Consider the following 23,773-nt stretch of genomic DNA (forward strand, 5'->3'; position numbering starts at 1 on the left):
TCCCTTTGCATAACGTTAAGCTGTTAAAGACTTAACTGATGCTTTTGCCTGTGGTCGCTCCCATCCTAGCCAAAAAGAGGTACTGAGATTTTGCTCTAATGCTTAAAGACGTTTCGTATTAAATGCTTAGCTCTAAAACTTTGTTCTTGAGATTCTGGAACCTGGTAGCAGATGTCTTTTGAACACATCTGTAATGCTGAGTTTGATACAGAAGGCAACAGAGTCGTGACCATATCAAATAAAAACGTTTCCAAAACAGAAATGAAATGTACCAGTTGTATCTTAGGATTTAGTATTCTGTGGTTAAAGAGTGTTTAAAAAAATATGAGTGTTAAAAGAGTGTTAAAAAAAATATATGGATTAAATTCTGACCTGGGAGACTGACACTATACTGCATCTGCATGTTTCGGAGAGTGGTGTCTTAATGTTTATAGATGAAGGTAGCTTACTGAAATATAAGGGAATGTAAGATTTTGAGGGTTGGTAGAATAAAAAGCGAGATAGTAGGATGCCTTTTTGAAACAAAAGGTTGGACTTGTCATCAGAGTTTAAGGGAACAAAAAAAGGAAGCAAGCTCTTCTTTTATATCTATATATGAAACTTGCATTGGCATTCCATCTTGCTTATATGTTTTAAAGTGCTTAACTTCTGCTGTATAAAAGGTTTAAATCTGTGACTAGTTTAGCTCTGTATATGGGAAAGGAATCTAGAGTAATATTGTAGACCTGGGCTTTTTACTTCCAAGTCATCTGTGGAAACCTTTGGTTTTTGTCTTCTGATAAATTTATTGCAAAGGGAATTTGTCGTATTATTTTTTTTGAAATGTCCTGTACTATTTTATTGCTCTATATGGCTGTTGCATGAAGTGTTGCCTCAAAATCAGTATGAGTCCAATAGTTAGGATGTTGGTAACTTCAGTGCTTGTTGCTGTATTTGCTGAATGCCTCATGCAAAGGATAATGTATATAAATGTTGAAGTTGAATTGTGTTAATTTAGAATGTGTTCTAACAGGTTGATAAAGCCTATGACTACCTCGTTCAGAATTCATCATTCACAAGTAACATAGGCTTTACTATTACTGTTGGAAGCAATCGTGGCATCTACCTCAGAGACCCTGCCCAGATATCTGCACCTTCTGATCATGGGGTTGGCATAGAGCCTGTCTTTCCTGAGAATACAGGTAGGAAATCTTCTTTTGTATCATTTAAAAATGAAGAGTAAACTTCAAATAGAAAAGCTGTGATAATGCGGAGCAGTACAAGTCTTGTACCACAGAAGGAATAAATGCAACTCCAAAACTGTTGGTAAATGAAGGCAAGAATCTAAACAGCTTTTCATTCTAATCTCAGATTTATAATTACAGAACGTCTTTTCTGATTTTTTTTTTTCTGTTGCTTCAGGCTTCCTTTTGCTCTAAACAACTTTAAAGTGAAGTTGTGGCTCCCAGGAAAAAAACAGAAAAAAATCATCAAACATTTTTAATATCTCAAGAAACTGTAGATTTTCTAGGGATTTGTGGTAGATAACTTTTGATGAAGAATGTAGGCTATTCTAAACAGAGCAGAACTTTACTAAGAAACTAATCTCCGGGTATTTGGAGAGCACAAATTGTAGGTTTGGATTTTATCTAAGCTGGGGAAAAAAGATTTCAACAAACAAGTTCTATTGAGTAGCTAAGTATAAATATACCTAAAGGTAACATAGGAATTGATACAGGTTGTAGATGCTTATGGACTACTGTGAGTAACTAGTGCCAATGAAGGTATGTTTCGCAACTTCTCTTCATAGGCTGGTTTACTCTGATGTATTTTATTAATAAAATATTATTTTATTATTTAAGTTTAGTATTTCATTATTTAACATTTTATTAATAAAATTTGGCATATTCAACCTCACTAAGAAATGGGTTACATTGTATTTAGAAAAAAGACTGCTTTGAAAATAATGCCTCCTATTTTATTATGTTGACCAACAAAGTCAGAGGCAGATGTTTAGATTCTGATAGTAATTTTTTCAATAAACATAAGCCTTCACTTAGGTTACTCTATAATGTGATCTGGTGATTAGCAAAACTTTCAGTCTGTGAGGTTGGCTTTTACTTTATGTATGTGTGTTAGACAAGACTTTGCATCTATATGAAAATATTTTTACCTGCTTCCGGGCTTATGTTATGGGCAACTGAAGGATTGATAGCTACAGTACCTTTGCCTTTTTTATGTTTGCCTGTTTTATGTGCTTTAAAAAAAATGAAGTCACATATAGGCTTTGTTATATTATATGTTGTTGTTTTGCTGATTACTCAAGTTAAAAGAGGTCATATAGAACAGTGTCCTTTTGTGGAGAATCTGACTTCAGGGGACTCTAAGGAATTGGTTCCTACAACATTTTATTGAGATGGCAAATTCTAATGGCAAATTCTGCGTTACAGAGGCATGTGAGTTCATAATCTGGTATTGATTTTGTTGTTGACAGAAAACACTGAAAGGATATCTCTTCAGCTTCATTTAGCTTTAACTTCAAATGCACCATGGGTCCAGTGTCCTAGTCATTTAGAGCTTATGAACCAGTGTCGACACATTAATGTTCGTGTGGATCCACGTGGCCTGAGAGAAGGAGTACATTATACAGAGGTACTAAAGGATCAGTATTCTGTGCGAGACTGTATGCCCTTCCTTTTTCATGCTGCTTCTGTCAAATTTCTTTTAGAATTAATTTTTAAGGTGATGAAAGCTGTGTGGTGTACAAATGAGAAAATACTGCCACCCTCAGTACTACACAGGCTGAGTCCAGAGCTCAGCAGCAGCAGATATACTGTACAATTTTGTATGGTAGATTCCAAGGGATTTTTGAGTATCTTTATTGGAAAAATGAAAGCATATGAAAATATAAGTGAAATAACTGTACTTAAAGTTTTTTTTCTCTGTATATATTCACTTACAACAATTGAAAGCACTCTGCAACTAGTTCAACATTGTCTTCTATAATTTCATTTTGATCAAAGGTCATAAGCAGCTATATTTCATTTTGTCAGGTTTGTGGATATGATACAGCAATGCCTAATGCAGGCCCACTCTTCAGAGTTCCAATAACTGTTGTTATACCAACAAGGTCAGTATACTCAAACTGTATTAGCTTTTATTTTTTTAACGTTTGGTTTCATATACTCAATTTACTTGTGTTGTCATACTTATTTCACCTTCTTTCTCTGGGAGTTCTTGAACTAGCACTGACAGAGGACAGGGGAGCAGAGCTCTGAAAAGATTCTTGCAGCAGACTTATATTGCAGTAGCTTCTATTTTTCATCTTTGTGCTGGAAGCCAAAAGGAATAAAAGCCAAAAAAGAATATTCTTGACCACAATGACAGAGCTTTTCTCTTCCATCAGAATACAGATAACTTCAGACTTCTTGAAGAACATATCAGTGTATTTTTAAGTGTAGATGAGCTGAAGTTTGGTTGTTGTTTTTTTTTCCCCCCACTTCTAGCTGATGTACCAGTGTTCTTAAGGGCAGTGGGTGTTATTTGGCAGATAGAATTTGGAATAGAGTTCCTTCTCTACTTCAGTACAGAGGATTTACAGAGTTAGTGTTAGCTTCCTTATACAGGGAGCAGAGGGCAGCTACTGACCTCTTTCTCTGGTGACAGTGACAGGACTCAAAAGAATTGCATGAAGCTGTGTGAGGGGAGGATCAGTCTAGGTGTTTGGGGAAGTTTCTTCACCACAGGGTGATCAGGAGCTGGAACAGGCTTACCAGAGTAGTGGTCAAGGCCTCATGCTGACAGAGTTCAAGGAGTGTTTGGATAACACTTTCAGACATACGGTTTGAATTTTGGATGGTCCTGTGGGGCACCAGGAGTTAGACTCAGTGGTCACTGTGGGTCCATTCTAATTCTGGAGATCTGTAAGTGTCAGTAACAATTTCAGAGTCTCATCTAACATTGAACTCAGGTTCCATTTTTCACCTTCATAAATCCATTTTGGTTAAAATCTGCTTATTTTTGTGACTATTTCGGTCGTATCAAGTAGCGTGATTAAGTAGCAGCAAATCTGCAGATCAAAATACTTCTGGTGCTGAGGACTGAACATCTTCATTATATTCTTTTTGGAGATCATTTCTGTATTTTAAAATGTCTTTAAAAAAATTTCACAGCTTGTTCCATTACTACTTGTATTTGCTTTTTGGTGTACAGAGTAGATGAATCATCAAGCTACGACCTTGCATATACAGATGTTCACTTTAAACCTGGCCAAATCCGAAGGCACTTCATTGATGTTCCCCAGGGAGCTACGTGGGCTGGTAAGGAAAATGAGCATATTAGTTAAATAACAAATCACATCTATCAAACTTGACAAAGTTGTTCTGAAATCATTCCTTTTTTGTCTGCCTGAGTAAGAATTTAAGCACTTGAGCCATGAATATGTAAAATGTTCATTTGATTCTAGGCTCTTACAAGAGTTTTTTTTATTTTTTTTTTTTATTTTTTTTATTTTTTTTAATTTTTTTTGGAGGGTCTATCTTACGGCTTCTGTTCTGGAAGACATAATCAGTATTTCACTATAAACTAGCAAATACAATCTGAAATAATGGCCCATTACTGGAGGCATATCCTGTATTTACAGAAAAATATTATTGTCTGAATTGTGCATAATTTTTAACATTCGTAGGCATATCTTTAAATTATGATTTAAATGTGATGGGCAAGAAGCTTGTAATCCTAAAGGGAGAATTCCTCTTCTACATATGTGATATTAATAAATAAAAATCTTTCATATGTACTGAAGTTTATTGATAAGACTCTTGATTTGAAATTCAGCAGTAATCTATGCTGTACAGATATATAATGTGTACTGTCCTATTAGTTTTTACCATAAAGTTGAGTAACCTTTCTTATTTGATCTCTGAACCTGCTTAGTTTTTCTTAATCTGACATGGTCGTAATAAATAACTGATACGTAGGCATTGTTCACATATGGGGCTGATCTTCTATAAATTGTGATTGTCTTGTGAAAATGGCTTTCTTCTGTTGAATCTCCATTTCCTGTCTAAAATTCTTCATTGTTGTGACTAAACTTTGTTTCTTCTTTTGTCTAGAAGTGACAATATGTTCATGTTCCTCTGATGTGACAGCCAAGTTTGTGCTTCATGCTGTTCAGCTAGTGAAACAGAAAGCATATAGAAGTCATGAATTCTACAAATTTCTGTCCTTACCAGAAAAAGGATCAGTGACTGAAGCGTTTCCTGTCTTAGTAAGTTATGGTGGGGGGTTAGAAGAAAGAGAACATTTAGGTTTTTGCTGTTGTTGATCTTGGGGTTTTGTGTTTTGTTTTCCTTTTTTAGGGAGAAAAAGAAAATAAAAAAAAAAAACCAACCCAAATAAATCATTTGTTATAGTAGTGAATGAAACCTTTTTCTTCCTTTGGAAAGGTTTCAGATAGCTTCATCAATTTATTAGTGCTTGTTTATACAGACTGATTTGTTTCCCTTTCAAACAAGGACTAAGTCTTGTTGAATAGATTTAGTTCAGCACATTTTGCTTTTAGTGCTTAATGTGATAATCTTAGAAATCTCTTTGATATTGAAGCCAAGTAATACTGACTGGCTTACAATTGTACTTACTTTGGTTAATTCTAGTTCAACAGTCTAAAACAGATCCAGGATATTCAGGTGTGCGAATGAGTCCACTGAGTCCACTAGTCAAGTTTTCCCTGCCTAAGAGAGGTCGTGATTTCTGTGCTGCTCAGTCCTGCACTGTGTGAAAATGTCAAGTGGGGGCAGTAGGATACATGGCTTGATTTGTAAGTTTTATCATGTTAGTTTAAAAAAGGCAAGCAAAAAAAAGCAGTACCAACAGAAAACCTCCCAAGCTTCATGTCTTCTTGAGGTAGAGAGCACTATCTTGTTTTCTGATACACATTAATGTCTTCTATAAACTACCCTGTCTATTTAATTTGAAAGAGTGGGAAAGGAATATGTAGTGTTTAAAAGCTGTAGCTTTTTTTTCTAGTGTATACCCATGGCACGCTTTGTTTTGATGGGAATCAAGTGTAATGTTTTATTTTGTATGGTAGCAAATAATATAATTGGAGTAAACTAGACACTATAAGGGTATACTTTCAGCTATATTCCCCCTTTTTCTTGGCTTTGGGGTGAGAAAGGCAGGGCTGAATAGAAAGAGATGAGAGTTTGTGTCTAACTTTGCATTTTTATTATTCAGGCTGGAAAAACAATTGAATTTTGTGTTGCTCGTTGGTGGGCAAGCCTTAGCGACGTTAGCATTAATTACACAGTTTCTTTTCATGGTGTACTTTGTGCTACTCCTCAGCTAAACATGGTAAGTCTTCCAGTCTGTTTATCTAGAATCATTCTGAAGTTCTCTGACATCTCAGATTTAAAAAAAAAAAAAAAGTGTTCTCTGTTCTTTTCTGTACTCAAGTAGACGAAAAGCATGGTTATACCTGAGATGTTTGTGTTTTCCGTTAAAAATAGGTAAATAGAAACTTAGTCCTGCACAAATCCCATTAGTTTTGAATTTTCTATGCCTTTCATTATGAATCAGCAAGGGAAAAATGAGCAGAGGAAAAAAATACCCATGACACCAGTAGAAAGGGCATATTGAAAGATCCACATTGTAACTATTGTGAGTTTTTGTGTGAAGAAACTTTGCTGAAACACAATACTCCAAATAGCATTTTCTGAATAAAATGATACTAAAATTTACTTCATTCTGTTCAGTTTTTTGTTGAGATGTGCTGATTTTGGTTTGAGATTCATTGTTTAGGTCAGTTGAAGGCATGATGGATGGCCAGCATCATGACTGCTGAGGCTCTGTGATACCAAAGGACCGTGAAGTTACTAAAAACATTAGTATCTTATTTACAGTACTGTGCTTTGCTGCAGTGTTCTTTGCTGTCCTGTGCAACCTGCCTTGGATTGATTTTTATTTTTTTTTTTATTTTTTTTTTTTTTGCCAGCTCTTTTTCAAGGGCTGAGATGGTTCTGCAGGATGCAGTACCATACTGATTTCTCCGTGCTCCTCTTTTTTTTTTTTTTTTTTTTTTTTTTTTTCAGCTAAGGGCCAGAACAAATTGCAGTTGAATGTGTTCAGGCTCTAAGAGCTGAGTAACCTGGGGGAAAAAGGAAAGGGTATGTTGTGCTAAAGAACCAGGTCTTGAATCAGTAAGGCAGGGGGAAGAAGCATTGGTGTTGTGCATGGCAGCCTCTACTGAAGTAGAGTCAAGCCACACCAGAGGTGTCAGGTGAACTGAAAAGTGAGGAGTTAAAAATGAGATAATGCATTTTTACCCTTTCTTAAACATTTTAAAATTTAATAAATTTTATTTTAATAAAGCTGATATACTCGTGGCTTTGTCATGAAATACTGCTAGAAAAAGCAGACTTCCAAAATCACTTTAACCATTGCTAAATTTTGTGTGTAGTGTTTCTTTCGTTAACATAAACTATTCTGTAATAACAATCCTATGCAGAAACAGTATAAAATACTTGATTTAAGATTCTAAATGAAAAATGCTTGCATTTATTGAATTACATATTCATAGGAAACATATGCCCTATGTGTGATTTATACAGTTCTATACAAATTCCTTAAATTATTAATACTGGATAGTCTTGGAAAAATAAATACAAGTGAGACTTCTGGCTGTATCAGTAACTTTTCTTGCTTTTATTGTAGTTTTCTTCTTGTTGTTTCAAGTCCCAGTATGTCTGCCTTCTTCAAGTAGAGATAAACTTGTGATGCTTTGAAACTCAGAGTATTACTTCTAGTGTGGATATAGTTGCAGCTGTTATATTTATGAGGGATAAATCAGATGGTCCATGTCTGATGTTACAAATGCATAAAAGCATAAGTGTTATGTGTTCTCTCTTCAGCATGCTTCAGAAGGAATTGTACGGTTTGATGTTCAGTCCATGTTGAAGTATGAGGATATTGCTCCATGCATAAACCTGAAAAGCTGGATTCAAACTCTCAGGTACTGTTTCTGAGGAGCTGTATGGCAAAAGTGAGAGAACTATTAGTGTGTGTCTAAAACGGCCACAAATGAACAGTGAAATCTAGGGTAACAAAAGTATTTTCTTGTAAAACTTTATGTGGGTTTGGAGGCATGAATTTAGAAACCCTGTTAAATTTGTTAGCATTTTATTTTTTAGTTCTGTTTAGCTTTGACAGAATTGGACAATTATTGTGACTTCTTCCATATAAACTTTTCTTAATCTAAATTTGAAAGGAAAAAAAAATACAAAAACTTCTCAGTGCTTCCAAAGGAGGCAGCTATAAAAAGGCATTTTAATATCTAAAGAAATAAATTCTACAGAGTTATTTGGTGTCCTCTTTTTTTTTTTTTTTTTTTTTCTTTTTTTCCTTTGAAGCAGCTGCCTCAGATCCTGCCTGATTTTCACCTGGAAACATTATTTTCTTTCTTTTGCTTGGTTGGAAATGTTTTACTGTAGAATCTGATACTGTGTTTTGTGTGGAAAGTTGTATTTCTTCTGTTGTCAGTTGTGTCTGTTTGACACATGCTGGCATGGAGGAAAAATTACTTATCAGTGCAGTAGTCACTAACGTTGGTAGTTCCAGCAGGGGAAAGAGATGCCATACACTTTAAACAGTACTTCCAAGGTTTTGGCCAGACAATTTCTCAGTGGTCAGTAATCTAATATTTTCCATATCCTGGACCCTGCAGTGGTAATCTTGGACTCTGAGAGTTCATGTTTCTGAGTTTTACATAGGCAGTATGCATTAAAATTGTTCCTTTGTGGTATTACTCCAATGTCTCTTACAAATTCTCTTCTAACATAAATTTCTATAGCAAACAGTTACCAACTGTGTAGTCTGCCCTCTAGTTACTATGCCAGTAACCAGTCTGTGACTGAAAGTGCTGATTGAAGCACAGATGAGAAGGCAACTTAATTTATTATTAGGAAAAAAATTACTTTGTTTTTCCCTTTTTTTTTTTAAATGGCTTTTAGTTTTGAGCTTAGATGTGCTTACTGAGTTCTTGTTTTGCCAGTGTCCGTAACATTGCTAAACATTTTTTGAACCATCATTCATTTTAACTGAAAATTTTAGTGTTGTATTCAGATGTGCTTCAGAATCTTTCTGCTTAAAGAATACAAGTTTTGGCAGCAGATACGTGTTTCTTAGCAGTGCCTTCTTCGTTTGTTTTTATTTTAACTGCAGACCAGTGAGTGCTAAAATAAAACCTTTGGGATCCAGAGATATTTTACCAAATAACCGTCAACTGTATGAGATGATTTTGACCTACAACTTCCATCAGGTAGAGTTTATGCTTGTTGTTTTTTGTAAGTCATTGATAAATATAGCCTGTTTTTTAAAAACCAAGTTTTAACTTTACCTTTCTGTCAGAAACAAGTGTTTTAGATTCTCAACTTTCAGAATTCTAATCTGGTTCTCTTTAGGAGCTACTGTGATTTCAAATGGCTTCAGGTCAAATTTTTTCTTGAATGTGTGTAAGACTTGTACTTGTTTCATTCAACAGTGGCTGAAATGTTTTGAACTTTCTTTTAATAGCCTAAGAGTGGAGAAGTAACTCCAAGCTGCCCACTTCTCTGTGAATTATTGTATGAATCTGAATTTGATAGCCAACTGTGGATTATTTTTGACCAAAACAAAAGACAAATGGGGTCAGGAGATGCCTATCCACATCAGGTACAGAGTACTATATTTATTATATCTTCTGATTTCTGCACACTGTGAAACTTGGAGTTTTTCCCCTTCCATGCATGCTGTCACCGCCTAACAGACCCTGATGCATAGGCACAATGCCATCTTGTGAAGAGATGAGGAAGAAGTACAGTCATACCTTTCAGTGAGGATACATTTGAATGAAAAAAATAATAATTGACTGATTTGTTTCTGTGAACTTTCTTAGTTTGATTTACTTTTCCAAGAAAAGACTAAGAGCTCTGGTATGTTTTATATCTACAAAAAGCAGTTAACTCATGATCTCTTGAATTTTTGATGGGGCTTCTCAAGAAATGAACTGAAGCTCAGTTGCCTTTAGTGACTTCTTGTTTGTTTTATGAAGATGATACCATAAACTTTTCTGTTTATGTAAAAGCATATATTGTTTTTTTTCTGTAGTCTGATAGCTCAATTGCTGTTTCATTCACAAAGGCTGTCATCTATGTGGTTTGTCTTTAAGCAGCCTTCTAAATGCTAGAACTCAGTTACTTCCTGTTGCTGTCTTTCAAAGTGAGTTTCAAAGGAAGGATTGATCATTCTGGAAGCGTATGAAAGATAACTTCTGAAGCATGTCTTGAAAAGTACCAGAGTAGTCTGTGACTTGCACCTGGTGCACCACCACACTGCATTTCTGATGTTCTGCATCACAGAACAATTCCAAAGCAATTCAAAACTTTCTAATCCAGGAAATTGTATCAACAGGAAGCATGATTCTAATACGGAAGAAGAAGATTCTGGGAGAAGGCTAGTCCTTAATTAACCCCTCTCAGAACTACCTTTTTGGATTATAGCAACAGCACCAGAAACATCCTAAAGTGAACCTAGCGTACTGCTACTCAGAATACCTTTGTGGTGCCTTTTTAAGTTGGTAAAACTTAAAGAACATTTTCATAACTAAAAATCCATGTTTTTTTTTTTTTCTTTGCTTTGTAAATAAATGTCATCTGTCTATTCCTAATGGCAGGTACAGAAAGCTTTGTGCAATCATGTCAAAGAGTTGCCAGTTCTTTAAAGCACGACCTTCAACTCTGCAGTGTGAAACTGCTAGAACAATAGAAAATGTACTGTCATCTTAACCACTGAACACCTGAAGTTCACAGTAAACAGAATACTTGTTAAGACAGACCTGCCAGAAGTTTTGCACTGAACATTTAACAAGAAGTCTGATTTCTGTTTGAGCAGTTAATACAGTGTTAGAATGTCAGCCTATTTTGTGGTCTTAAAATGATGAATTATTTTCAGTTGATCAAAAATGTGTTTAGCTGTTAAATACTGTAAAGTATTTAATCTTGACATTTACAAGTGCTTCTTTCTTTCAGTATTCTGTGAAACTGGAAAAAGGAGATTACACTATTCGGTTACAAATTCGTCATGAACAGAACAGTGAGCTGGATCGCATCAAAGACCTTCCATTTATTGTTTCACACAGGTTGTCTAGTACCTTGAGCTTAGATATTTATGAAAACCATAGTCTTGCTCTCTTAGGAAAGAAGAAATCCAACAGTTTGACATTACCACCAAAACACAGTCAGCCATTCTTCGTTACATCTCTGCCTGATGACAAGTAAGTTTCTGAAGTCCTCTTTTCTCAACTACATCTAACCACCACTTCTGCACCTAAATAAAATCATGCTTTGTTTGATAGTGTCTACCTGTTTACGCTTGCTATTCTTATATTTTTCTCACACTGTTCAAATTATTGTAGTCCAAACAGAACATTACTGAACCTAGTTCTAACGCCGAGTCTTCTTTCACTGAATAGAATACCAAAAGGAGCAGGACCAGGATGTTATCTTGCAGGAGCTCTTACACTGTCTAAAACAGAACTTGGAAAGAAAGCTGTGAGTATCTTTAATGGATGGATGATAGCTTCTTTTTTGGAAATTTCTGAAGCGGGTAAATAGCATGCCAAGGAAGCACACTGTATGTTATGGTTTTAGTACTGTGAAGACCACCACCTCTAGTGACATAACGCATTTTTGAAGCAGTTGTTTCATTATAAAGTCAAAGTAACTTCTTAATTCTATTATCATCTTAAAATTTCAAGTGTAATGGCATCTTCTGAATTTTGAATTCTAATTCCTTGTTTCTGAATCCTTATTTCTAGAAGAAACTGCTTTTTTTTCTGGCGTGGCAGCCTATGAAAGCGACTTTGTTAAAATGCCTTATGTGGTGTCATTTTTTGAATGAAAACTATATGCATATATGTTTTGTGCACGTTGGTTCTCTAGTAAGCAACTATACTCTTCCCTGCATGCATACAGTTTGCAGAAAAAAAATCTAAGTCCTTCTTTAACACCTACATGTTATTTTTACAGAGAAGTTGTTTTGTTGTCTCAAATACTTAAGCAGATATTTTTACCTACTGCAGACTGATGTTGTCAACCACTAATATGACTGTATGCTCCAACAGAATGCCATAAAATCTCTATGTTGTGGTGGGAAAAAAAGCTATGTGGTATTTTTGCTCATGGTGTAGTATCCTATAAAAGCTACTTGCTAACTTGAATGAATCTGTAGTGCAGCAGTGCTTACAAGTAACCAGTTTACTCATCTGTGTATCTTGTGATTCCTTTAGCTATTCAAATATTTTTAAATAGTTGGCAAAGAAAAGAATGCACTTAGAGCAGTGCTGGTGATTGATGGTTAGTATTTAGAAGTAATCCCTGTTCATATATCACTAAATGTGACTGATTAACTTAGACAGAACTACAGTGTGTTGTTTTGTTTTTTTTTTTAAAGGAAGTCTCTGTGAGGAGTTGACACATACCTTTAGATCTTGTTGAGTAGACGGGGGTAGTTCATTCAGTCTAATGTGTTGCTGGTAGAACTTCTGAAGAAAATTGCACATATTAATCTCATGTGTAACTACAAGTTAGATAATATCTACCAAGAGTATTAATGAATGAATGAGAGGCAGGAAAAATAAAAAAAGTAGCTAAGCTCTTTAAACTATGAAGGTTTAGATATATTTGTGGTTCCTGCAAATTTGCAAACATACTTCCTTTGAATTCATGATAAATCCATTGTAACAATGTAGTATACTTGACTCAACCTGAATTCTGCATTTTCTTGAGCTGTTGGTTCTAGTTCTTATTTTATAACTAGATTAAGTGATTATATACAAGGATTTCTGGGCTGGCAAGTAGAAGGTAATAAGTGTTGCCTGTTGAATTTCATTTCTTGGTGGTGAAGAATACATAAGAACTTACATTCACAGAATTCTAGCTGAGGCCTGTTATATATCATATTCTAAGACTTAAATGTTCATATTTCACTGAAGAAATGATGATATCAAATAATATCAGCTTATTTCCATTGCCTTTAGTGGATCTCAGTTTGTAATAGCAAACAAAAGAATGAGTAGTCAGGGGAGTTATCTCTAGTTCAGCAAGTGGGTGCAATTTCAGGGAAATGTCTTCTGTACGTTTCCTAGGAAATGGAACAATGCCACAAAAGAGTTAACACCTCAAATCTGTGCTTTGGAAAATGAATTTCTGTAATGTCATTAATGTAAGCTAAGTGGTTAACAACACTTGCTTGTCTTACAGGAATAAAGAACTACATACAATAATGTACTGTTTTATTAATTTTAAAGTGAAAGAGCATGCTTTAAGAGCATGTTTGGTCATAGATGTGACTCTCTAACAGTTTAAAAATAAGTAGGTTGAAAACGTAACCATAATTGTACAGAGAAGGTGTCTCCATCCTGTGTGGTGTGTGCATGTTTTCTTACGGTATGTTATTCTAACTCCCAGGGGCAGTCTGCAGCAAAGCGACAAGGAAAATTTAAAAAGGTACTGAATGTTAGTTTTTGACAAAGATATCTATATATCTATATAAGTCTTTTTGCATATGACTTACAGAATTTGTCTGCCAGTATTGATTTTTAATTTGTCTCCCTCATTGCCTCCTTAGTCCTGGGTTATTTGCTTTAGCACTGTAAATGCATCTCACTGTAACTGAGAGGCACGTCAGCATCTGAATATTTCTGCAATAAGTGCCATAAAAATGCATGTGATTAGTGGTCTGTAACTTTCTGTGAGATACACAGGCATCTTCAGTGTTTCCAGTGAAGATTTTCTGTGGCAAGTGTTTCTATCCATTGTGTTCTGCCTGCAGATTAGGAATTGAATACAGACCTACACTTTACATACTATTGGATACCAGACTGCATACCAGGACAACTGTCTGCTTATGAGGCCTTTGTTACAGTTGTGTAAAAAAATAAATAAATAAATAAAAGTAAAAATCCTAAAAAGCAGCTTTTGTAGTGAGGATGACCTTGATTGAGAAGTATCTCAATTCAAATATATTTATTCAGTTATTCAAATATAACTTGCTATAGGTTAGAGTATATACAGTGGTGTAGGAGGTGGTAGAACTGGGGGGGAGAGAGAAGGGGGAGAAGAACGTGTGGCATATATAAGATGCATTTTGGGGAGTGGGACAAAGCAAGTGACTAAGTGATGTTCAGTCTTGCACTTTCTCATACTTTCGATGGTAGTCTCTCAGCAGACAGAGACTTGTCTTTTTTTTTTTTTTAATAAGGTTTGTTTTAACAGGCTACCTCTATAGGGCTGCTGTTTGTGGGGAGAGGTTTGTGATTATCTTTATTTCTTGTTTTGTTCTTCTGAAGCTATAAGGCTATTTTCATTCCCTTGTTTTCAAGGTACTGTTTTCTGGAACAGCATCCAAATTAGTTAGGATTCTTATTAGAAATAGGGCATGAGAGCTGTGAATGCCATAGCTGATGGCAGTAATCTGCTTGGTTTGGGTGTTTGTTGTTTTTTTTTGTTGTTGGTTTCTTTAAATGAGCTGGTAACTAGGCCTGCTAATCTAACTTGGTATTGGTGTAATAACTGTGTGTGATCAGAAATATTTTAATTTAATTAACTTGCTGCAATTTTATTTTCATAATTTGCCTGAAAATTATGCAGATCACTTTTTAGAAAGGTGTTTTAAAAATCCTTCTGAATGTATGATTTTTAGTGGATAGGATATAAAGTCCTTATTAAGTAGATCTGTAATAAGGGAGTTAATCTCCAATCATAATGTAAAGTAACAAAACAAACTAAAAGTTGCACGTTATGCTATTTTTTTTTTCTTTTAGAACAGATTTGTGTTCATACCTGAGCAGTATATAAGCCAAAATGAAAGCTGTTCCTTTTCTGGGTACTTCCTATTATTTACAAGATGTATCTGCACACTAATAGTGGATACATGAAATTCACTATTTCACTGCATTGATCCACAATAGCTTCATTAATGAACAGCTTTTTCCAAGAGTATGGGTCTGTGGACATCCTTCTGGTCAAGTTTCATATGTTTACCCTGCCCTGTCACTCTGAGTTCTCCTGTAGTGCAGATACATATTTTTTTTCCATGCTCAAAAACTTGTTACTGTATTTCTTTTGTAGCCTGGTCAGTCAAAAGGGCATATGTAGATTTTTATTTTATTTTTTGCAGAGGTAAGTCCAGGACCAATTTATAGGATTAGCAGTGTTTGTTTTAGTTTTATGGATAAGTTTGCTTTGATACTAGTGACTGGTCTACAGATTATTTTTTTTTGCATGTTTTGTGTGTTGTTTCTTGGTGGGTTTTTTTTTGGGGGGGAGTGGTAGGGTAGAGAGGAGGTATGGAGAAGGGCAATGTTAGCTTGCCCCTGTATGCTCAACACTGCCAATAATCCAGGATGACTGTTTCTTGCAGAAACAGTCTTTATTCTATTTTGTATGAAAGCAACTTCAGGCTGTGTCAGGAAATGGCACCCTGCTTTTTCCAAAGAAGGCAGTTAATTCTTTTGTAACTGGACAAAAAGACAGTAGGTTCTTTCCACAATATAAGCAAGAGTCTTTGTCTTACTGGAAGTGTAGCCCAGAAGCATTCACCTAATCCTTAATTTTCTGTTTCAAAAGTGGTGCCATGGGACTTAATTTTATCTGAACACAAAAATAAAAACCCTTAGGCGTGGGTTTTTATGAAATGTCTTCCTGTCTTCAGTATGTCTAGACCTTAAAAACAAAAAAACCCTTTCTCTGTGACTACTGATCACTTGATAAGCATAAAGTTCAGAATTCAGTGATGGTTTTTCTTGGAACTCTCGATTTCCACTGAAGTAGGAAGAGCCGTGTTGTATTGGCACTGAAGCTGACTTATCCTTGGTTTGCAGTGTGTAAGCACATTGCTAAACAGCCGTGTTTAAAAAATAATAATAATGAAAAATTTGGTTCTTTATACATTTCTTCTTTCACAAACTACCTTTTGTTATATGGTTACAATCTGACTTTCAACTTGTCTCCAGCTTTTGTTTTTAATATAGGATGGAAATGGTACTAGTGTCTGGTCTATAAGAAACAATTCTGTTACTTTACATAATGCAGATTTTAAACAGCAGTGTACAGAGTGATTTGGGTTGGAGGGAAGCATAATGTCATCTGATTCTAAGTGAAGTGCCAGGGACACTTTCCACTGGATCAGGCTGGCCAGGACCTCATCCAGCGTGACCTTGAACATTTCCATGGATGGAGCATTTGCAACTTCTCTGGGCAACTTGTTCCAGTTCATCACTACTCTCTGAGGAAAATTTTTTCCCCCTTAGATCTGATCTAAATCTCCTTTTGTTTATTTATTTACTTGACTATAAAACTGGATGCCTTGTCCTGCCATTTCAGTCCCAAATAAAGAGTCTTTCCTGATCTCTTCTGCAGGCCTCAGTGAGGTCTTCCTGGAGCTTTCTCTTGTCCAGGCTGGAGGTGTTCCAGCCCTCTGATCACCTTTGTGGTCCTCTTTCGGACCTACTCAAAAACACCTGTGCATCCTTCTTATGCTGTAGGTCCCCAGGCATGGATGCAGTACTCCAGACAGGGCCTTACAAGGGCAGAGTAGGGGGGACAACCATCTCCCTCTCCTTGCCTGCCTGAGAGGTAGAGAATTCGTGCGTTTCTCCCTAGCTTGCCATTGTTTCCTATGCAGATATTAACAAAGAATAGTAGAAGTGTTACAAATACAATCCTGAAGTGAATCGTAAATGTGTCAGATTACTTCCTTTCAGCTTTAAACATTATCCTTGTCTATCCAGCTTTCAATAATACAATGAAGTGTGCCTGCCCAATTTGTTTAAGTCTCGCTTGTGAGTTTCATTTTCAGTTAAATAAAATGATTGCCATAAAAACAATGGTATACAAATTATCTGAATCTTAAAGTAGATAACAAATTCCTTAGACACATTCAGCTGTGTGTATGTAGACATGCATGTGCATGGCATTTATTGAATGGAAAATAAGACAAAAGATGGTTTTCTTCAAGGAGGTTTTAGTTGTGATGTGGAAAGCCTTGAAGTGAAAATATTTTTTAAATGGAATTTCCATATAAAGTTCCAGATGTTGAAACATCAGACATAAGTATAAATGAAAATACTTAAATGAAATTGGTAACTATTAATATAGGTCCTGTGAGGGCATTGTACATATTGTATATATACAAGTTATAGTTCAAGTTAAAAGTAAACTATCTGAGGCTTACCAAATTGTACAGAGAGTATACCAACCAAAGTGCATACCATGTATACGTCCAAAGTTTTTAATACTGCTTAAGTTTTTTAGAGGATAAACAAGGGCAGCTTTCTCATTAATTTGTACGTTGCCTTGAAGTAATCCTTTCAAGGCATAATATTCTTGTTTGCTGCCATTCAGTTTGTAGCTCTTGTGTGACATATTGTAGTGAAGCTGCTTTAGCAGGGGGGGTTGAAGTCTTGATGATCTCTTGAGGTCTCTTCTAGTGCCTGTGGTTCTGTGATTCATAAAGAGCTACCTTCTTTCACCTTTAATCTCCAGTAAGAGTTTCTCTGAAGGCAACAACATTGTCATTCTGGGATGTTCTGGTAACTGGAGGGGGATGCAGAGCTTTGAGTAATGCTAGTGTTTGCTCATAGAATAGAGATAAGAGAATGCAGATGCTTTCAGTCTATCTTATGCCTATCATGTTTTATTAGACAATATTTACCCTTTGAAATGCATTTGATTTCTGCAGAGAAGCATGCGTATTTTTCTGTAAACTCTTGAGAAAGGTACCAAGAGATGAGACCTACTGTTTTCCTATCAGTGGTCATAGCTTGTAGTGTTTGTAGAATCTCATGAGACCAAAAACAGCTGGCTGAGAGCAGTGATTTTACTGCCTTTTTGATGGCTCAGCGATGCACAAGGGCTGCTCTGAAAGTAGTGCCTCCTATTTTATTATGTTGGCCCATGAAGTCAGAGGAAAATGGTTGGTGATATGGCAATAGAGGCTGAACCTTCCACCGCTATTCCATTCCGTTTTGTTGCCATGCAGCCAATGGTAGCAGAAGGACATTCTGACAAAGTGGTGTCTGACATTGAAGTGCATGTGAAGAGAAGGGATGTCATTGTATTCCTTCAGAATGGAAAAAATGTGCCCACTGACATTCATCAACACTTGCAGGATGTTTATGGAGACTGAACAGTGAATGTGAGCACAGTGAGGTGGTGGCTGCTGCTTTTCAGCAGTGGCGGCAGTGGGTTATTTCTTATGGTACAGATTGTTATGGCTCTTATTTATTGCTGGCAAAAATGCTGAACTAATGGTGATGAATACATTGAAAAATAATGTTTTGTAGCTGAGAATTTGTTCTATCAAATAGTGCTGTCGTGCTCTTTGTATCTGATGTAGTTTCCATGGAAATAAATAGGAGGGATTACTTTCAGAGTGACCTACATTGAATTAGTTGCTTAAATGAAAATGTTCATTCTTATAACTAGGATTTTGCTAATGTAATTACACTTGATTTAAAACCTTAAACCAGCCTTTTGATATAGACAAGGCTTGAGAATGCCCCGAGCATTTGAAAAGATAACCTCAAACTTTTTTAGCTAAGTGGAGTAGAGGAGGCCCTTAAGTAAGGAAATCCTGAAATATTAGAATACTTCCAGGCAAGCAGATTTCTTTCTCAGGCTAGTGTTAGTAGAACATGTTTCATTAAACACTGCAAACTAGTGATTCAGATTTTCTTACTGGACTAACTTCTTAGGCATCTTAAAATGTTTGGTTTGCTTTAAGGTACTAGGTTATTAGTTTCTACCTTTCTAATTACTGTAGTCAGCCCCAGCACCTTGTTCCTGACTTCTGTATCCTCCTCTGCATGAGTTTGCCTTTGTGAATTGTTTTGTCGTGCTTTGGTCTAGGTATTGCTGAAGTCTTGTTTAGGTGTGTATACATAGGTCATGCACTTCATACTGGTGTAGGGTAATTCCTATGAAAACTACAATGTATAGTAGTGCTCTAAGCAACCTTTAAAAATATATCTGTAAATGTCACTTCTGTAGTTCAACCTTTAACTGCATGATAAGTAGCAGGAATAATTGTCGGAAGGGAACATTAATGTCATTTTGTCTTAGGCATACTGAAAACTATGCTGGTTACTTAGCAAGCTGCTGATCTGATAAACTGTCATTTGAAATAAAATTGTTCTGCCCCACCATTCTTGAATAGATTCAGAAGTGTAATGTTAAAGTCCATTATTCCAAAGTTATGAGTAGTCATTTCTTGTGGTCACCTTTATAATTTCTGTTTAAAGGACTGAAATATATTGTGCACAAGATTGCATTTCATTACGCAGTGCTAATTTGATTCATGTATTCACACAAGTCTGTTTCAGGGTAATTGGTCTGAATAACTAAATAGCCAGAGCAGTTGATCAGACAGCACAACAGTTTACATGATATTTCCACAGGATAGCTGTATTTGAAGTATTTAAATTGAAGTAATCTTCTTTGTGAAGTATTTTAAATAGAGAATAGCTGTGTATGTGCCTTCGGTGTTCAGTTTGTAGTGTTGTTTTTGTGTTTTTTTGTTTTTTATTTATTTTAAGGCATCAATAAAAACAACAAAATAACCTCCCCCAGCAGCTGTAATGTCTTAGAGAGAAAGACAAGTCTAATATTGGCTTATTTGAAAACTTACACATAAGTTATCTCAGGATTGGCTTTCAGAGCATAGTGTTAGGTTAGTTAGCTTTTTAACATGAAGATCTTGTAGCTGATTCTCTTGTGCTGATGATTGAGTGGCATGAACTCAAGCTGTAGTATTTCAGTGCCAGCATTTAGAGTTTTCATAGTAGTAAATAAGTTGTTATCTTCCAGCTATTTTGAACACAAATACAGGTGAAACTGGGACTTCTGTAGCAGCAAGCTAGCACATAGGTGACCATCAGTGCAGTAGCTAATTAAGGAACGCTCATTCAGGAGACATAAACTTGTTTATTGGATGATGCAATTCACGTGTATATCATTGTAGTATTTCTAGAGTTCAGTTATCTTCATTTGCTTGTTTATTGTCAGATTTGTACGATAGGATCTCTGACTTCTTTACCTTTTAACCAAGCTGTTTGCTCTCCTTAAAAACAAAAACAAAAAAGCCACTGCTGTTTCCCTAATTAATATTATATAAAATTATCTGAGTACACAAAAGTCAACTTGTTCAGTTTTAAGCTTAGTCTTGTACCAAGTGTGCTATTTTATTTGCACCTTTATATCTCTTGAAAAAAAAAGTAGTTCTTAGAGAGTAATAATACTTTTTTGTTCTTGGAGTTCCTATTCAGTGTATGTGTAGCTCAGAGTAGTTGCTTGCTGTGATTTATTTAGCTTTTGTATCCCTCTGAGTATGCGCCTCTTCTCCCACTTCCAGGATGTCCTTACAGTTCACTATCATCTGATACCATCACCATCCAAGAGTAAAAATGGCAGCAAAGAAAAAGAAAGAGAACAGGAAAAAGAAAAAGATGTAAAAGAAGAATTTGCTGAAGCTTTACGAGATCTAAAAATACAATGGATGACCAAGTATGTCTGCTGTCGTTACTACAGAACCTTGAAGCAGCTATACAAAAGAAACTAGGAAAAACATTGCTTTGAACTTCAGAACCTGTATTTTCATGTTCTCCTCTCTTCTAGGCTGGATACCGCTGATGTGTACAACGAGTTGAAAGAAGCCTTTCCTAATCATCTTCCACTATATGTTGCGAGACTTCATCAACTGGATTCTGAAAAGGTTATTTAATGTTTTAAAACTTTGTCTCACTGCGTTTATTTAACCTAAACAACTGAATCCTTATACATGTTTGGCCTTGAATTGATTACCATAGCTGTACTCAGTGCAATAAAGCAGGAATTCCTGATTAGTTTAGATTGACAGTGATATAAGATAACGGAACATGAATTACCTTATCCTGCAATAGAATGAAAGAAGGTGTGCCTTCATGTAGGATGTTGGCTTCTCATCTGTTTCTTGTTCAGCTAAACCTATTGCTTTAGGCTACAAAGTGTTCTTCTGATGGTATCTGAGCAGAGCACATTTAACATTTTGCTCCTGTTATGAACTGATGTCATAGCAAAATTGCCCAGACAAGCAAGAACAGTAACCTTTGAAATAATACAGCTTTATTTACCATCTGTCGTTGTCCTCAAAAATGAGAACTGCAAACTATTACACAGAAGTGTCTGTGTGCCTGGGTTATTTCTGTTCATCTTAATGATGGACACCTTCATGTGTATGTCAGTAGTTTTAATTTTTTTTCCTGTTTGATTCTGATTTCACATTTCAGTCAGAAGTGAATAACTGCTACCATTATTCCTTGAGAAATCATCAGTTTGTTCTGGAAGGTGTTTTATTCCTGTAAAATCTGCATCTGTGTGTGTGCGGGTTCACTTTTTTTTCTTTTACAGTCTGAGTGAAATGTACTATGTATGTGGGGTATCTTGATAATGCAGGCTTACCATCAGGTTTTTCCATGCAAGAAGTTGGAGAAGGTGTAGAAAAGGCATATTGAATCACTTCACCTTATTTCTGCATGCCTTTGCAATTATCCTAGTGGTAATAAAATCAGCAATCAAGTAGCATGATTTCATATGACTAAATACATTTCTTCCCCTTCTTTTAGGAACGTATGAAAAGACTTGATGAAATTGTTGAAGCCGCGAATACCGTAATCTCTCATATTGATCAAACAGCATTAGCAGTTTATTTTGCTATGAAGACTGATCCCAGACCTGATGCAACCACTATAAAAAAGTACCTAACCAGTAAATAATTTTCTTGCATCCTATTTTTGTAATCTCTGTACTTTCTCTGCATATAAGAATTGGAATGACTGTAATTGTTTTGAATGGCTTGTCTTATTGTTTTAAGCACAGACGATTTCAAGCTTGTTTGCAGGATTTTGTTCCTTACTATATTTCAAGAATACAGGAACACTGAAGTCTGCAGTGGGTTGCCTAGAAATGATAAATAAAGTAAGGGTTCTTTCAGGATGTAAATGAATCTGAAAAAATGGGATACTAAGGTTGTATCAAGCTTAATGTCACCTCAGAGGAACCATTACAACCTTGATGTAGAGGCTTGTGTTTGGAATGCTAACTTCCTTCTCATAATACTTTGCAACCTTTTGTAACTGGGTTAGAAGCTAAAATTGATAGCAGTCTTAGAAGTAAATTCTTGCAAAAAATCTCATTTGTTTAAGATACAATGACCATAATTCTGCTTCTGAGTATTTTTGAGAATTTTTTTTTTCCTATGTTACTTCTTACTTTTAGATATGTTTCCCTGAATTATCAGTATTCATCCCTAGGAAGAAAGTATGTTCAAATTGATACCCTAGTCCAGAGAATTATTGTGGTATGGTTTTAGTCACAAATATAAGAGCTACAGATTTGAAGATTAGGGCCTTAGAAGGGGAGATTGAACGCTTATTTGTTATGTTAGATAATATACCAGATTTCAGTTGTAAAAGTAGTCTAGCTTTCCTGAATCCGTGTGTGTAATTCTAGAGTCACTGACATAAAAACAAAGTTATGCTATAATAAATTTCATTCTAAACATTTCTTGGTAAGTTGAACCATTAGATCATGTGATTGAATCTAGCATCTGAAACTAAACACCAGATGTAATGGTGCTTTAAATGGGTGCAATTCCCTTGAAGTCAGCAGAATTGTATCTGCGCATGTTAGTGCTGGATTTGACTCTGCTTGTAATGCCAAGAGCTGTAAAGCTTTATTTCTAGATGCTGGCTTACCCAGTTTTAAAATCCTGAGCTGCCCTTGCCGTAAGACACCAAAGATGTTTCAAACTGAGGAGAACAATCAAGTTTTTGTAATGTATAGTATGTCTCAGAAATATATTTTTTTTCTTAGTTAGTTTTATTTGTAGTAAATAGCCCTGTTTTTAAGATGATGTTTGTGCTTATTTTCAATCTGCATGCTAATTGCTGATTGTCAGTACTGACTCTGTTCTTAATGATGTGTCTATGAAAAGTCCTTAATCTTTTTCTTGCTGTTTTTTTTCTAGTGAAATGGAAAAACAGAAGACTACTTTAGTGGATGCACTTTGTCGAAAAGGAAGCGCGCTGGCTGACCAGCTTCTTCATCTGCAGACCCAAGATGGGGCTGCTTCCAGTGATGCTGAAGGCAAAGATGAGGATCATGAAAGTTGCTCAGAAGCCTTGACAGAGACGTTCTGGGAAATAACAAAATGGACTGATCTGTTTGACAGCAAGGTAAGAGTGCAGAGCAGAGTTCCTTTTGCATATTGTATTTTTTTATGCTCCTCTTGGAATTATGCACCACCTCTGTGTGCACATGTATGTTCCTCCCTTCTGCATGTTCATGCTGTCCCCATAAGTTGTGCTTCCTTAGTGACCTTTTTCCATAGAGATTTTGCAAATCTGTGGTAAGCTCATCTCTCTGTATATTAACATAGGGTTAAAAGGAAGGGTATAGTGTACCAGATTTCCTTTAAAAAGGTGCTTGCTTCATTGAATTGCCTCTCTCTGTACCTTTCAGGCAGTGTTTTTGGTTAACTTGCTAGCTGCTGTAGCTGTATGCAGAAGTACAAACAGCTACTCTGTTTAGTCCTCCATTCTGTTGCTTATTCCACAAAATAGACAGCAGAAGTTTTGTGTTTTGCTGTCAGTAATGTCTATAGAAGTAAAATAAATTTTTGGAAATGTTTACACTGAAAAATTTATTAGCAGAAAACTTCCTGT

General features: G+C 35.7%; 1 protein-coding gene across 3 annotated transcripts in view; it reads left to right on the plus strand.

Moving 5' to 3' along the window:
• TPP2 (tripeptidyl peptidase 2) overlaps positions 1-23,773 on the plus strand; it is a 49,917-nt gene that overhangs the window by 15,497 nt on the left and 10,647 nt on the right. The window contains exons 13-28 of one of the 3 annotated variants that reach the window (XM_042867009.1): positions 1,013-1,181; positions 2,474-2,631; positions 3,033-3,109; positions 4,192-4,298; positions 5,094-5,248; positions 6,217-6,333; positions 7,890-7,990; positions 9,199-9,295; positions 9,550-9,687; positions 11,043-11,287; positions 11,486-11,564; positions 13,482-13,520; positions 20,425-20,576; positions 20,688-20,784; positions 21,674-21,804; positions 23,077-23,284. In XM_042867009.1, coding sequence (XP_042722943.1) covers positions 1,013-1,181; positions 2,474-2,631; positions 3,033-3,109; positions 4,192-4,298; positions 5,094-5,248; positions 6,217-6,333; positions 7,890-7,990; positions 9,199-9,295; positions 9,550-9,687; positions 11,043-11,287; positions 11,486-11,564; positions 13,482-13,520; positions 20,425-20,576; positions 20,688-20,784; positions 21,674-21,804; positions 23,077-23,284 — 2,070 coding nt within the window. Of the gene's footprint in view, positions 1-1,012; positions 1,182-2,473; positions 2,632-3,032; positions 3,110-4,191; positions 4,299-5,093; positions 5,249-6,216; positions 6,334-7,889; positions 7,991-9,198; positions 9,296-9,549; positions 9,688-11,042; positions 11,288-11,485; positions 11,565-13,481; positions 13,521-20,424; positions 20,577-20,687; positions 20,785-21,673; positions 21,816-23,076; positions 23,285-23,773 lie in introns of those variants that run through there. The other 2 variants (XM_042867011.1, XM_042867010.1) reach the window with 2 other exon arrangements.

Source organism: Lagopus leucura, unplaced genomic scaffold (assembly GCF_019238085.1).
Source record: "Lagopus leucura isolate 7727_CA_CO unplaced genomic scaffold, USGS_WTPT01 Super-Scaffold_100001, whole genome shotgun sequence".
Taxonomy (NCBI): domain Eukaryota; kingdom Metazoa; phylum Chordata; class Aves; order Galliformes; family Phasianidae; genus Lagopus; species Lagopus leucura.